General features: G+C 34.8%; 1 protein-coding gene and 1 non-coding gene across 4 annotated transcripts; both read left to right on the forward strand.

Annotated features, from left to right (window-relative positions):
• The first annotated feature begins 3,455 nt into the window (after window positions 1-3,455).
• On the forward strand, window positions 3,456-13,164 carry LOC131955128 (STING ER exit protein). Of its 3 annotated transcripts, none has more exons than XM_059319104.1 (8): window positions 3,456-3,519; window positions 8,806-9,039; window positions 9,548-9,662; window positions 10,745-10,786; window positions 11,490-11,619; window positions 11,944-12,033; window positions 12,251-12,343; window positions 12,665-13,164. In XM_059319104.1, exons 2-8 carry the CDS (start codon window positions 8,919-8,921, stop codon window positions 12,716-12,718), a joined length of 645 nt encoding a protein of 214 aa, XP_059175087.1. In that variant the 5' UTR covers window positions 3,456-3,519; window positions 8,806-8,918; the 3' UTR covers window positions 12,719-13,164. The 3 variants fall into 3 exon arrangements, with proteins under 3 accessions (XP_059175087.1, XP_059175089.1, XP_059175088.1); XM_059319106.1 differs by having other exon boundaries at window positions 3,482-3,526; XM_059319105.1 differs by having other exon boundaries at window positions 3,490-3,537.
• A 1,315-nt stretch (window positions 13,165-14,479) lies between these two features.
• Trnam-cau (transfer RNA methionine (anticodon CAU)) lies at window positions 14,480-14,551 on the forward strand. The gene has a single exon. It is a non-coding gene; the product is annotated as a tRNA-Met (tRNA).
• The last annotated feature ends 773 nt before the right edge of the window (window positions 14,552-15,324 follow it).

Below are 15,324 nucleotides of genomic sequence, written 5' to 3' on the forward strand. Positions count from 1 at the left end.
AACATAAAGCAGAGCAGTGATATACCTCATTTTTTAGGGGTTGAGCTATCAAAAAGTATCAAATTGCTCAATAATCATATAATAATTTTTTTTTTTAACTTTTAAGTGGCAAGCATGAAATTTACAATAAACAATATTCAACAAATATAAGGAATTAAAATCATGTGAGCAATATTATAACTGTCAATCAATTAAACGAATCCCATTTTCTTCTCTGCTCATCTGAGGAATCACTTAGGTATTGGTCTTTGCTATTATTTTGATGTTGCTTAGCCTAACCTAAATAAATTTTAAAAAACTAACTTATCCCAAGAGAAATGAAATGTATAGTTTACGGTTTACCAGCCTGTGTTATTATTTTGCATTTAATTTATGATCAAAATATAGAACTAATGTATAAACCTATAAAATTAGTAAATCTGTAATTTTCTGCTAAAGGTAGGAGAGGGATGCAGATTGGCATCATAATCTGATACACTGACGCTGTATGTATTGATAAAAGTTGCATCTCAGACTTCCTATCTGGCGAAAAAGTATTTATTTAAATAGACCTATCTTTAAACGAGTCTTAAAAAGATGTGTGTTGGGTTTTTATGTCAATTTGGGGCTGAAATAATTTATCAAAAACTATTTTTAATGACCAAAATTGGTTTGGGTTAGGTAGTGACAGAGGCGTAGCGACCCTTCCCGGCGCCCGGGGACAAACTTTCAATTTGGCGCCCCCTTGAGAGCAACCTTTCAATTTGCACCCCCCCCCCCTCAAACTTTCGATTTGCACCCCCCCCCCCTCAAACTACAAAAATGCAGCTAAAATGACATTTTAATTTATTTTTACAACCCATTTTGGCGCCCCCTAAGGTCGGTGCCCGGGGACATATGCCCCCCCTGCCCCCCCATCGCTATGCCTCTGGGTAGTGAGCCTGTCATTTTCAAAACTAAGTTTCAAATTAATTAAGTTGGTGTTCTGTCATGCTTTATTTTTGTGTATACTATAATATTGTAAGCCAAGCAATAAGTGTTAGGGATTTGGACTAAAACAGGATGAAACCAGAAAACTCATACAATTAGGCTACCATTAGGCCTATTTGCCTGTTAATTTGATCTCATAAATCTTGATATCAAAATCTTAATATTTAAAAAAAATCTAGGCCCTAAACAAAATCAAACTAACTTAATAGGGCCTAAAACTTTATTCAGTCATCCATCTGACACTTCCTCATTCCTGACTCACAATAAAATACTGAATACTGACTGAATGAAGTGAGTCAGGTCAAGTTAGTAAGTTTGATATCTTGAATCTAGATCTAGATCTAGATTACATCTTCTAGTACTGCTAGATCTAGATTCTAGATCTCTAGTGGGGTAAACTGCAATGTTTAAAACTTAAACCAAGTGACACAATTAATTTGACCCTGTCTGAGAGTCTGAGTCTCTGTCTCACACTACAGTTCACTACAGTCACTGGGTGGGTTTCTTTAAAAACTTGCCTTAAAATTCAATTTTCTATGCAACTCGTTTTTTTTTAATTTAGCCAACAAAACAAAAGAAGGACAAATAGGCCCTAGAATCTATATATGTTGACAGACGAGGTTAGATAGAGACTTTAGAAATCTAGAAAAAATAATTTAATAAAACCTCCCCTCAGTTATCAGTTCATCTTCCTACTTTAACTTCCTATGTCAAAACTTATAACTATTATTTTCGTGCACTGCTGCAGTTTATACAAAATTAAATTTATCAATACTAATTGGCACTTGTGGGACACAAAATGAAGTGACAGTTGTGCACTAATATGCAAAGGAGCACTAGAAATATGCAAAAATAAACTTACCTGACTGTAAGAGGTGCCACTTTCAGACGCCATTTTTGTTACTGTGAACCGCCTAAGCCTGTCACTAAGAGTATAGAATCACAGACTAACTCAATTTTTTGATAATAATGTCCCAGTCTCCTCTACAGGACAACAGCAAGTGTCCAGGAACAAAATATTATGATGCACTCTTTTATTTCATTCTTGTTCAGAAGCATTACAATACAAAATATCGAATGTCCCAGTGAAGGCCGACATTTATCTAGTCACGTGATTTATTATCCAATCAAAGTTGTGTTTTTAAAGACTCACACTGGAGACAGTGACATAGTTTGACACAAACTATTGGTCAGCTTAACTTGTGCTTTCCTTCTTTTCCCACCTCTCGGTTTTTTAAAACTAGAATACATTAGCCTAATCCAACGACAATGTTTAAATTAATACTGCCTGTAAAGATAAAGACTACATTTAGATGATCTAGAAAGCAGTTGTTTAGAAAAATCATTCAGCCTATAGAATCTAGATCTAGCCTTTTTCAATTTTTTTTTCCTCCTGGGGTGGAGGGGGTGGGGCTTGAAACTTTCGGGGGGGGGGGGGGGGGGGGGACTGGAAAAAAAAAGGGGGGGGGGGGGGGGTAAAAGCATAAATTACTAATAAATTATATTTTGTTTGAAATGGGGCAAAACCATGCTTCGGGGGCAATTACACCCCCTCCCTCCCCCCCCCCCCCCAAGAGATACATGTAAGAAACTCTGTCTACATCAACTAGCCTACGTTAAAAAGAAACCTTTACTTAGGCCAATAAGTGATCTTTAAAACGACGTTACGTTTAATTGTCGATCCCCCCCCCCCCCCAATCGTCACAACACACCCACCCCCTTTCTAAAATGATGTCAAACCTTAGAACAGTAGAATATACCGACATTTTAATTTTTGAAACAAAACATCAATTTTTTTCTTAAGTGTTAATTAAACTTAGTCATTGATGTATACTGCGTTGGTCAGTGTGTAGGCCTACTAATACAGGCCCTATTACAATTTTCAAAATAGTAATTGAAAGTGTGAAATAACAGCTAAAATTCAGTTATAAAATACGTTGATTCTTTTTGAAAATTCAGTACTTTGCTTTTTCAAAAGACTTTTTTTTTAAATGTATAAATTATTTTTAAAATTGATTAATCTACAACCTTGAGCACTAGGATACCCAGTTGGCTATTAGCTAGCATTTTTGGTAGTTTCTAGGTTGGGCCTAATTGTGATTTTTGTTGTTGTTAGTTGTTTGTTGTTGTTATTTAGAAAATTTTAAAATTTAGATGGGCAGTCTCGAGTGAGGCATTTTATTAGGTGGCTCCTATGTCGATGGCCGTGGGAGGAGGGGTGGCTGTGGCTTCAGAAATTCAAAAAAATTGCATTCGGCCTACTGAAGTATGAACTCCCACGCCCCTCCAGCCACACACACACACACACACACACATCTTAACAACTTTAAAATAAAATAGTCACACGATTTGTTCTTTTTATTTAAAACAAACTGTTAAAGTATTTGTCCACCCAAGAAAAAATAAAAATATTAACTTACTAAATTTTTATTATTATATTTAAAAGCGAAACAGGGAAAAAATACACATAAAAATGTGACGTAGAACACTTAGAAAAGAACGATAATAAGTAGTGTTATGTGTACAACTTCAACAGAAACTTAAAATTACGTACGTAGTACGTAGACTGTAGGTTTTTAATTACTTAATTAGACCTGTACTTTATTGACAAATATTAGATCTATCATATACATATTTTAATATGGAATTCAAGTAATATAGGCCTAGGCCTAATATTTTTATTTGGTAATCTATCGTTTTAGGTACGTTTGTCGTTTATCGCCCGCGGCTAGATCTAGTAATGTTACGAAAGTTACCTAATTTTCAAGGCTTTAAACTTTAATTACTTTAATAGAAATAGATCTATATTATATTATTGTGATAGATCTATATTTGTGTCAAATATTATAGATAAATGAATAATAAACCTAAATCAATGGCTAAATATTAGGGATTTTGGTAAAAAAGCACTAATCATCATATAAAAATAAAAATTAGAGCAAATTACATTGTCCGAACACTACATGGGACCGAACACTTCGTCGGTTTTTGGCTCATAGAAACTTTAATTAGCATGTCTCATGCGAAACAACGGCGCCTGCACGTAAACTGTTCATTTATGAACACTTCCGTGTCAAGTACTTCCGTTTCCTCTCTCAAGAATTATTTTTAGAAAATTTTTAACGTTGCATGGTACGCACATTTCTATTTTTACACCAGCCGGATGAAGTGACCTAGGGTTGGACTTAGGGGCAAAATTTGAACCAATCAACGCTTAGCTAAAAGGTTACACTATAAATAGCTTCTATATATGTATGGAACATCGTAAATGTCAAGGTTAATGGGTTATTTTGTGCTTGAACAATAAAAAAGGGGTGTTCGCTAACTTTTTTGACCTTACATGGGACCGGACAGCAACACAAAAATATTATTAAATAAGAATTTAGAGCATAAAAGGGGCTGGTTATTGAAGGGAAAGGGTCAAAATAAGGTCAAGAATGCAGTGGAATGCGAAAGAGGAGGGGGAATCATGTGACCTGGCTGGCTTAGCAGCGTACTGCGCGAGCCGCAATGGCTGAATGGGATGAACTTTGGGAGTGTGGGAAAAAGGTTTTATACTATTAAAATTACCTCACAAACAATCAATAACACAATATAAATGCATATTATATATGTTTTTATTCATTAAATTGACTTTAAATTATTCTAAATGAACAAAAAGTGCTTTGTCCGATGACGGGTAAAGGTGTCCGAACACATTTGAAATTGTATTACATGTGTCCGAACACATGTTAAGACCCCCCAGTCACTATAACAAGAATAGCTAAAGTTCTATGCGTATGAATACAAAATGACACACACATTATTAAAGTAGAATGATTGCGGATAGATATGATACTTTTTTTTCCTTCCTATGTTAAGCGGTTACTGAATGAGACCGCATGGAAGTTTTAAGTTGCGTTTTTTCGCGGTGTGTGTCCGGACAGTGTAATTTGCTCTACATATTCTTGTAGAGCTCAACAAAATGAAAACAAAACAAAAAAGATTTTTTGTCTAGCTCAAATAGTTTTTTTTTTTGCGAATTTTTTTGTGAGGGGTGGAATCCCCTTACTTTTGCATTGGCCAATTGTGACAAGTCATGGTATACCTGAATAAATTGAGCATAGTTATTTTAATTGCATTTGTATTTTGTTCATATTTGCAGAGTTTAGCTAGAATGATATATAGAACTTGTAAATGTTGTTGAAATGAATAAAAATAATACAGAACTTATATTTTTGTGTTGGCTTCCTCCCATAACCCCAAAAAACTGTGTGCTGCGCAAATATGAAAATGTTTCTAAAGCCATATTTTATATAAATACAGCAAATAAAAGAACTACAAAGTTTGAAATCTAAAGTAAATGACTTGAACACTGTTATGTGCATATAATTGCCTCATTATTTTGGGCAGGTGAAGTAGAGTCCATCTTTAAGCCATTATGTTATAAAACTGCTGCGCAAATATGAAAATGTTTCTAAAGCAATATTTTATATAAATACAGTGAATGAAAGAACTCCATAGTCAGAAATCTAAAGTAAATGACTTGAACACTGTAATGTGTCTATAACTGCCTTGTTATTTTGGGCAGGTGAAGTAGAGTCCATATAAAAGCCATTTTGTAATAAGTGAAATGAAGTTATCAGATCAATGTTTTTATGTGTGAATTGTGTATGGATTCTGATTTTCAGCATATAACTATATCTAAGGGTAAGTAGAACTTGAATACTTAAAATTACAGTTAGCACAATGCTAGTGTATAGCAACAGACAGGTAACCTAGATCTAGGTCTGACTCTTGTCTGACAAAATTGGATTTTTAGGAAAAACATTCTGCAAAACTAGAACTAGAGCTGAAAAAATTAAAGATGGGTATGTAAATATATTTTGAAATAAAAAATTAGATTTGTTTGCACATGCCATAAGAATGCTGTTATTAGTTGATCAAACTTAAAGCAGGAAGATCGGGATGAAAAAATATAACAATGGTGGCAGCGTGACCTACATACAGTGACTACGTTCGGAGGGGTATAACTAATGTCGGAGTCAAAATATCCAAAAACAAATTTCATTTCCAATTACTTAAGATATGTCTGATCAGTAATCTACTCTCATCTAGAGGAATCTTTTAAAAAATCGAGATTCCAACGTATTTGAAACTAACCTTGATACAGAGGGAAGACCAAAGCAGAGACAGCATGCAATCAGGTCGCAAAGCCATTAAAACTAAGGGACAATCACTCTACTTTTTAATTAACCTTAGGAAATGACCTTTTAAACTTAATTAATTACCATAAATTAAAAACTTATTAGTATGCAAAACCAAATCTCGTGTGTCCGGTATCAGAAAGTAATGGGCGATTTCGGGTCATGTTTTTACCGCGGACTCGGCGGATGCCGACAACCCTACTAAATATATCAATATAGGCAAGAAATTAACTTTAAGCAGCAGTGTTTGCGAGCAGGATTTGCTATATAAAAATATACTATATAAAAATTAAAGCGGCCATCTGTAAGTTAGAGTGGCTTCCCCTGAATCTTGCGCTATAAGTTTACAATAAAAATAAATAAACAAGATGGCTGCTATAGTAAATGAGCATGGTTGCATCTGTTGGAAACATCGCTAGTCTAAATTTATTACTGAAAAGTTTTAATTCAATTGTTTAAAAATAGGTACATAAATGAAACAAGGAAACATTTTTGTATTTTTCAAAACATAAATCCTCCTCAAAATGTGAAATAATTATTAAAATTTAAGGAGTCACCTGTTTTTCACATTACTAGTCGCGGGTGATTTTACGTACCTAAAACGATAGATTACCTTTTATTTACTAGGCCTACATAAATTGCAGTGTGGAATTTCTGGAATTTCCAGTGGAAATGAGTGTGAAAGTGTGTGTCCATTCAAAATCACGGCACTTCACTGTGGGCTGGTACTGGTATATCTTGATCTAGATCTAGTTGTTTACTCAAGTTTACTGTACATACGTCGTACACTGTACAAAAGTGGACTGTGGGTAGGGCCTAGTCTTGTCTAGTCTCTAGTACGAGCCAAATGTAGCATATTAATTATGCACCTTTTTGCACTTAGGCCTAATGAGCCTAATGTACCTGTTTTAGTTTTTAAACAATTGTATTAAAACTTTTCAGTAGGTAGGCCTAATAAATAAAATTAGATAAAAATTAGCTATGTTTTCATCAGATGCAACCAAGCTCATTTACCGTAGCAGCCATCATGTATAATGTAGGCCTATACGTTTTTTTGGTAACACTTTACTACTTTAGTAAGAGATTCAAGGGAAGCCACTCTTATTTACTGATGGCTGCTGTCTATAAAGCAAATCTTGCTCACAAACACTGCTGTTCAAAGTTAATTTCTGGCCTACAATGATTGATATATTTAGATTTTAGACATTGCTTTTTGTTTATTATTTAGTTATCTATTATATTTGACACAAATATTTCACAATATAGGCCTACTTGTATTGAAGCCATAATAATGAATCACCCTTTTTTTCACATTACTAGACTCGACCGATTTTTACGTACCTAAAATGCGAGATTACCAAAATCTCATTATTATCTGTTATGGAAGGGTTGATTGTATTTCTGATTAGTAGAGGTTAGTATAGTTAGAGTTAGACAGTTAGAAGAACTTGGGGGATAGGGTGTGTGAGTTTAGGGGTCGTCCATAAATGATGTCACACTCGTAGGGAGGAGGAGGTCCGTAATTTTGATACGGGGTGTGATGAGGGGGAGGGGGGGGGTCAGACGGTGGGACGTCACATTAACAATAAGTAATGTTAGAAAACGAATTTTAGCTGTTATTTCACGTTTTAGAAAACTGTTTTAATAAATTGTAATAGGAATTGATTAAAATACTCTATGTTGAGAGAGTTCAGACAAGATTTTGGAAAAATATCGATGTTTTAAGAAAAATTCAACTTCAATGTTGAGTGGGGTTGTAGGCTGAGGTGTGACGTCATTTTAGGGAGGGGGGGGGGGGGGGGGCAGGTCTGGCGTTTTGTGACGGAGGGGAGGGGAGAGGTAAAAATTGTCAAAAAAAGCATGCTGTCATTTATGGATGACCTCTAAGTTACGCAGGGTTTTTTTAATGTATTTTTATACCAAGATCGAATGTGTGTATAAAAGTGGTGTGAGCAAGTGTGTGGGGTCTTTTTATATGGTAGTTGGTGAGAGATTCATCATCATCATTCCTTTGTGGCCCCTGGGGAGCTAAGGGCTGCAGCCACACATCTCCATCGGACTCGGTTTTGGGCTGCTCCTTTTATCTGTGCCCATGTGAGCCCAGCTGTTTTCGCCTATTCTTCAACCGTTCTTCTCCATGTCTTCCTTTCCCGGCCCACCCTCCTTTTTCCCTGGGGATTCCAGTCCAAAGCATGTTTTGCGATGTTTTCTTTTTCTTTTCTTAATGTGTGTCCGATCCATCCCCATTTACGGGCCTTGATATCTGCCTCTATTGGCTGTTGCTTTAAAGTTTGCCACAGGTCTTTGTTTGATATTTTGTCTGGCCATCTCATTTTAAGTATATGTCGTAAGCATTTGTTTACAAATGCCTGTAGCTTATCAGTATTTGTCTTCGCAACCGCCTCCAAGTCTCTGAGCCATAAGATGAGAGATTATTGACAGCTATTAGGATAAAGGAGTGAAGGGCGGATCGCAAGAATTTAAAGGATCGGAATAAACACGTTAGAAACTATATGTTGGAGTGTTGTGTTTTGGAGCACTTTGGCCAGTATGCAGAGAACGAAATTTGACTTCAACACTAACTAATGTATAATTAATTAAGCCTACTTTTTATTTTATTATTTATTTTGAAATTATTTTCTATTTCTAGATCTACAAATGAAATGAGTGAACACACAAACATTACAGTTGAATTTTAGAATAAAAGAAAACTCAAATTCACATTAAAAGAATCACAAACGACAAACCAAAAAGAATTTTAAAATGCCAAAAGTTGTTTCAAAAAGTGTTGTTTGCACCGACACAAAAGATCAAGAAGAATACCAAGGGGAGAAACCTTTGTATGTGTATTATTGTTTGTGCGGACAGATGTCCCTTATTCTTGGTAAGTTACTAAAACGTATGCCTACCTACAAGTACAGGACACAAGTACAGAAGTAATTATTTAGATTTTAGTAAAATGTCTTACTCTTTCAAAATTTTAAGTTAAGAATTTTTTTTTTACGTTCAGCTAAATTTTGTTAGACAATCTATAAATCTTTAAAAAAAACAATTTACTAGGCCAATTTCTTTTCTTCTAGGTACTCCACAATACAACTTAATAAAATTTAACACCCAGGTCCACACAAAATAAGGGATTGAAATAGTTCAGTTTTAAAAAGAAGTTGGTAACTCTTGGCCAACAGTTTTAGAAAAATCATGTGAATGTTTATGATGAGCCAACTTACAATATTTAAGTTATGCAATTTGCTTTTTATATAAAATAAACAACAGGCCTATAGCCTGAAGTCTAGGCCTTTCATGGTTAAGATAATGTAGAATAGTATTGTAAGTCTAACTAAAAATACTGTCGGTGATTTCTGTAATTCATCAAACACAAAAATTTTCTGCAGATTGTCCTTTGGAGAAGCTACCACTGAGGAAACGAGATAAAGCCAGAGTTATTGACAGTCAGAAACATGCACACAAGCTCACTTGTGACCCAGATGAGATTGTTTACATTAAAAGGTTTTTGAAATAATTCTTTACTCTTATTTTTTTAAATGGTGGAGCTTGATTAAGTCTTGTCTACTGCATCATTCTGTACTCTTTGCCTTATAACACTTGCACTACACATATTCTGTTCAGTAAACAAAACAATCGGAAATACTCTCTAGTCACATTGTCAACCGTCAATATGAACTTCTTCTTTGTTCTTATTTTTAGTGTTGGAAGGGATCCCCTCCAACACAATTAAGTATACGTGTCAACTGGTTATGTGCCATTGAGGCCATTGACTCCGATTTCAGCCTGCTTTACTTTTTGGATTTGCTTCCATAGCCTTTGTCCAACCAAGAACAAACTACAAGGCAGCAGTTGTTTGATTTTGGAGTTGTCTCTCCTTGAAGAGTGGCTGTCCCCAGCTAACGAGCCTTATCTGCCTGAGAATATGAACTAACTCTTAGCATCCTCTTTAACTGTCAATGTCTTACTCTATCGTTAATGCTGTCACATGTAAATCTACGCCTTGACACAGGGTGAAAACAGTGACAGAAAATAAATCTTTCTTTTTGAAATATAACATATAAAAAAGTTTTTTATGGACTGTCTTTAACTGGCACATTAAAAGATGTTATGGTCAGCTTGTGCTAAGTTGGTTAAAGTATGCCAGTAACTGATCTGGCAAGTTAGCCATACACTCTGACCTCCTGTCTTACTTAGTTTGACATTAAGGAAAAAAGGCACATTTAATTAAGTTGTCTTAGTTCATGATGCTGTTGTCTCAAATAAGGGGTTTTGGTTGTTGTTTTTAGCAACAGATGTGTAGTTTGCGGTTGTTTTTTTTTCAAAGCACATATTTTTTAAAATAAGCGTAACAGAGTATATTTTTTAGGTGTTTGGAAAACAGCGGTACTTTTAAGTAAACTGCCTCTAGACAACTTAAATTATTAAAGTCATGCAATAAATAATGCCTTCATTTGAACAATGTTTTAGGTAAATCAGTAACATAATACATTTATAATATTAACATAAACATGATTTTCCACTGTGTTTATAAATAATTATAAATATTAAGCAATATTTGTAAATATAAAATTTTTGTCTTGCAGACCTGAAGGCTTGGAGAAACAGTATAGACAGAAATGTAAAAGGTGATGAAATTTTATTTTTTAAATTGTTGTATCTACTGCAAATGATTTGTCAATGGGAGTCAATTAATTCTTGTATCAAACATAACTAATTATTCATGTATTAAGCATGATTCACACGACATTATTTGCCACAAGCAGCTTACTCTTTTAGCTTTGTTTATTTAGTTTTTCAGATTTACAAATTTTGAATTTGTATACCTAATTAAGGCTATTTTAAAAAGAAACAAAAAATAGGCTACATTTATACCATTAATTTATTCCACAAACTTCAGATATCTAAGACATAATTTTCAATTAATTTATAAATCAGTTATCAAAGCTTTTATTTCACATATGAAATCTAAGCAGTAGTTCCACATTTGTATTGTATTAGTTTTTCTAAGAATAAAATGGGTATCCATAGTACTAATAATCGAGGATAGCATAGTTGTTTTAGCAGACAACTCGTAACTTGAAAGTCTTGAGTTGAGATTCCAAACTCGATTCTGTAGGGAGCTTTTGAGTCAACCTGCTCTGATGTAGGTAACTCATACATATTAGAGAAAATGAATGCCTTTGGGCATAGCAATGAACACACTAACCCTTCTTTTGCCAACATCTTAGAAACAAGTGAACTCAACCTCATCTGCTCTATTAAACACCGGCTCAGAATGTTTAACTTTACTTTTAGTAAATTGTTCACTAAACTTGTGACGTGTTACAGATGTGGTCTACTTCTTTACTACCACCACCAAGGGAACAGCTCCGTTATGTTTGTGGTTGATGGCGCCCTGAAACGTGAAACAGATGGAATCAAAACAGATGTGTACAGTCAGTTGAGTGAACCCAAGAAGGTGAGTGTTGGGTTTAACATTGCTGCTGCTAACTTGATTTTAGTAGAGTAAATCTTTGTGCTTTCATTATTGCTGCTAACTTGATTTCAGTAGAGTAAATCTTAAAAGGCGTGATTTCATTATTTTGAAGGCCTACCTAAATTGGTAAAAAGATAAAATATCTGCTTAAATATTAATATATGGAATCTTTACCTAAATCTACAAACATTTTAAATATTTGACTCTCATGAAGGATTTAATCTGTTTATTGTTTTTAATCCCTGAGACCAATGTTGTTTTATTATCCCATAGACCTGAACTATTTTTTTTTTATAAAACTTACAGGTGACCTTGACAAAACACACAAAAAACATGGGCAAGTTCAGCTCGGTCACAGTGTCTACGGTGGATGAAGAAGAGGAGGAGCTTGAAGCGGTCAGTGCTAGAACTTTTTTAACAGTTATACTTTGTCTAATTTGTCGGAATTCAATACTTGAAAGAGATTTATTATATGATAATCTAAAAATTATTTTAAAAGTCAGTTTAAGAACATTTCTTATAATTATACATTGTCTAATTTGTCAGACACCAATTCTTTGAAGAGATTTATTATAACAAGATCTAAAAATTATTTTAAAAATTGTTTTTATAGAAAGAAATTGCTGATTCATATGCTGCAAACGCCAAGGTTATTGAAAAGCAGTTGCTGAGAAAAGGAATGAGTAAACGAAAACTCATGGAACAGGTAAAATTAGTTGTTGTTTTTAAAATTTCCTGTTTGTGCCCAAGAAACATGGGGCAGATGAAGTAGAGTTCATCTGTTTAAATTACCTCAGCATATGAAGGGATAGTCTGTTTAGCACTATGCCCAGCCGCCTCTATTTTCCCAACATGAGTTAGGTACCCATCAAAGCTGGGTGGACTCAGGGGCCTTCTACTGACTTGAACCCAGATATGATTTCCTGACTTTCGGGTTTGTAGTCTAGTGCTCTACCACTAGGCCATGCTGTCCCACCATTCAATCCTTGATTTGAAGATTCCTAATTCAAAGATTTTTTTTTTTCAGGCTGAAGAAGAGGCCAAGAAGTTAAGACCGAAAGGGACTTTAATAGACAAGTGATTGGAATGTGTGTTGTTGTTTTTTTATTTTGTTACATTTTGTGGGGTCGCGGAAAAAAAGATTTTGTATGAAAGTAATAATTATTAGACCAACTAAGGTGTTTGTGTATTTATTTTCATTACAACAATGCCTAAAAATCAATGGACTGATGATAATGTTTATTTGCTGATTTTCTAACATTTTAAAGATTCACTAAAACAGAGCCAAGTGATTTTGTACATTATAAAATTTTCCTGCAATTTTTTTTGTTAAATTTCAAAGACTTCATTAAACTATTGCCTACAAATTGTAGGTTCTATTTTAAAAATGTTTTGCTGTGTTAGATACCTCAACAGATAAAGATGTAAGTTATTGTTATCATGTGTAAGGATGATGATTATGATGATAATAGTGAGTGAATCATTTCTTGTACAGTTTTATTAAATTCTTGATAATAAAAAATACAGAATTCCTTGTTGTTGGTTTTTTTTTAAAGTTTTATCTGGTGTTTAGGTAAATTCAAATCAAAATGGTAAAAAGCAGGCAAATAGTTGTACTTGTAAAAAGCAATTCATGAAAAATTGTAATAGAAAATGGTAATTATCTCTGGATTTCGTTGACAGTAATTAATGTCATCATTTGGCTGCTGTCGCTCAAGTAAATTGTTTAAAGTGTACTTAAACAAAGCTTTGTAGCTAAATTGAGTTGTTCGTTAATTGTAGGATGGACAAACAGGGGAGGTAATTTTAGAATAACCCACTATATTTAAATTATTGATTGCTTCCCTTTAGTTAATTGACGAATTTCTTGTTACAATAGTGGCTTTTGATATTGTTAAATCTGTGCAGAGGCGTAGCTACCCTTCCCGGGGACAAACTTTCGATTTGCACCCCCCCCCCTCGGACTTTCGATTTGCACCCCCCCCACCCTAAAACTTGCGATTTGCACCCCCTTCAAACTTTCAATTTGTTTTTCCAACCCATTTCGGCGCCCGGGGACATATGTCCCACCCCCCCCCCCCCCCGCCCGCCCTCGCTACGCCTCTGAATCTGTGTACGTATATAATACATACTAATGTTCCTAATTATTGGAGGGGGGGGGGTCTGGCTCTTTGAGAGGGGGAGGTAAAAATCGTCCAAAAAATGTGACGTCGTTTATGGATAACCCATAAAATAAAGGCCGAAAGAAATAAAAGCCTTTTACTTTTATATAGAACTATATCCAATGCTTTAAAAAAAAGAATGTTTTTATAAAACGTTATAGTTAACTACTATTATATAATATTTTGATCTAGGCCTATATGATAACTATTTATATGACTACAAAATACAATTAGCTGAAACTTATCGTTAGGCAACTTTAATGTTTTGGGTATTACAACACTCCATTTCCGCCTACGCCTATCAGTGAACTACTATCTATATTCCTCAGTACTAGTACAGCATATATTATATAGATCTAGTAGGCTAATGATAATCGTTCGTAATAGGCCTAGGGGCTTACTTGTCATTGTTGTTTTTTTTTTATATTTAGGCCCAGAGATGGCCTTCAAATAAATACTCAGCATATCTATTTTAAACTAAGTTCTTTTTTCTTAACAATTTTATAAATAGTGGTGCATTGCGTTTCAATTTTCTTTTTTGTTTTCTTCTTTCGCTTTAGAACAAACAAAGTTTTAGTACAAAAGTTCTTATCCGTAGGTTGTGATTTGTGTTGTAAGCCTATTGCATCAGCTACGCACCGTGAAAAATATATACAAGATAAATTATGAATAGACCGGACAGCAGAGTGGCGCAGTGGAAGCGTGCTGGGCCCATAACCCAGAGGTCCGTGGATCGAAACCACGCTCTGCTAATTATTTTATATTATTTCAATTAACGGTTTAATACGTGATTGTATAATATATTTCTTTTCGTTTATGTATTATGTAGGATTCAACCAACAACTGATGTATATCGAATAAAACAATCAAATTCGGCAGTAGTCCTTAATTATGTCATTCACCATTCGACATTGGTTTATGTGAGGAAAAGAACAATATTTTAAGAAATGTGACCACCTATACCAGAGGCGTAGCGACCCTTCCCGACAAACTTTTCAATTTGCACCCCGTCCCTAAAGATTTCGATTTGCATCCCCCCCCCCCCCTCAAACTTTCGATTTGCACCCCCCCCCCCCCTCAACCTTTTAATTTATTTTTCCAACCCATTTTGGTGCCCCCTAAAGTCGGCGCCCGGGGGACATATGCCCCCCCCCGCTACGCTACTGACCTACACTGTACTTCTTAAAATTGAAAATGATAAGGTAATTAGATTTAAAATTTGTGAAAGCATTCCATTTTTTTTAAAAAAAGGATTAAGAGAATCAGGTTGGATACTTTTCTACAATTTAGTCGCAATAAAAAATGGTGATAGACTTGGCTCAGGGATGTGATTTACAGAGTCAGTTTGACTGGCCGTATTCGCTTTTAGTCTTTTAGTATTACAGTTTTCATCTGAAGCAGGAATTTATATAGAAAATATATTCTTTTATCAGTGTCCGCTCCCACACCCAGAAAATTTAGTCTTCCCCACCCCCACCCCCACCCCCCACCCCCCCACGAAAATATCAATTGTCCCACCCCCTGG

Source organism: Physella acuta, unplaced genomic scaffold, assembly GCF_028476545.2.
Source record: "Physella acuta isolate Inbredline_101_S28 unplaced genomic scaffold, ASM2847654v3 ptg001056l, whole genome shotgun sequence".
NCBI lineage: Eukaryota > Metazoa > Mollusca > Gastropoda > Physidae > Physella > Physella acuta.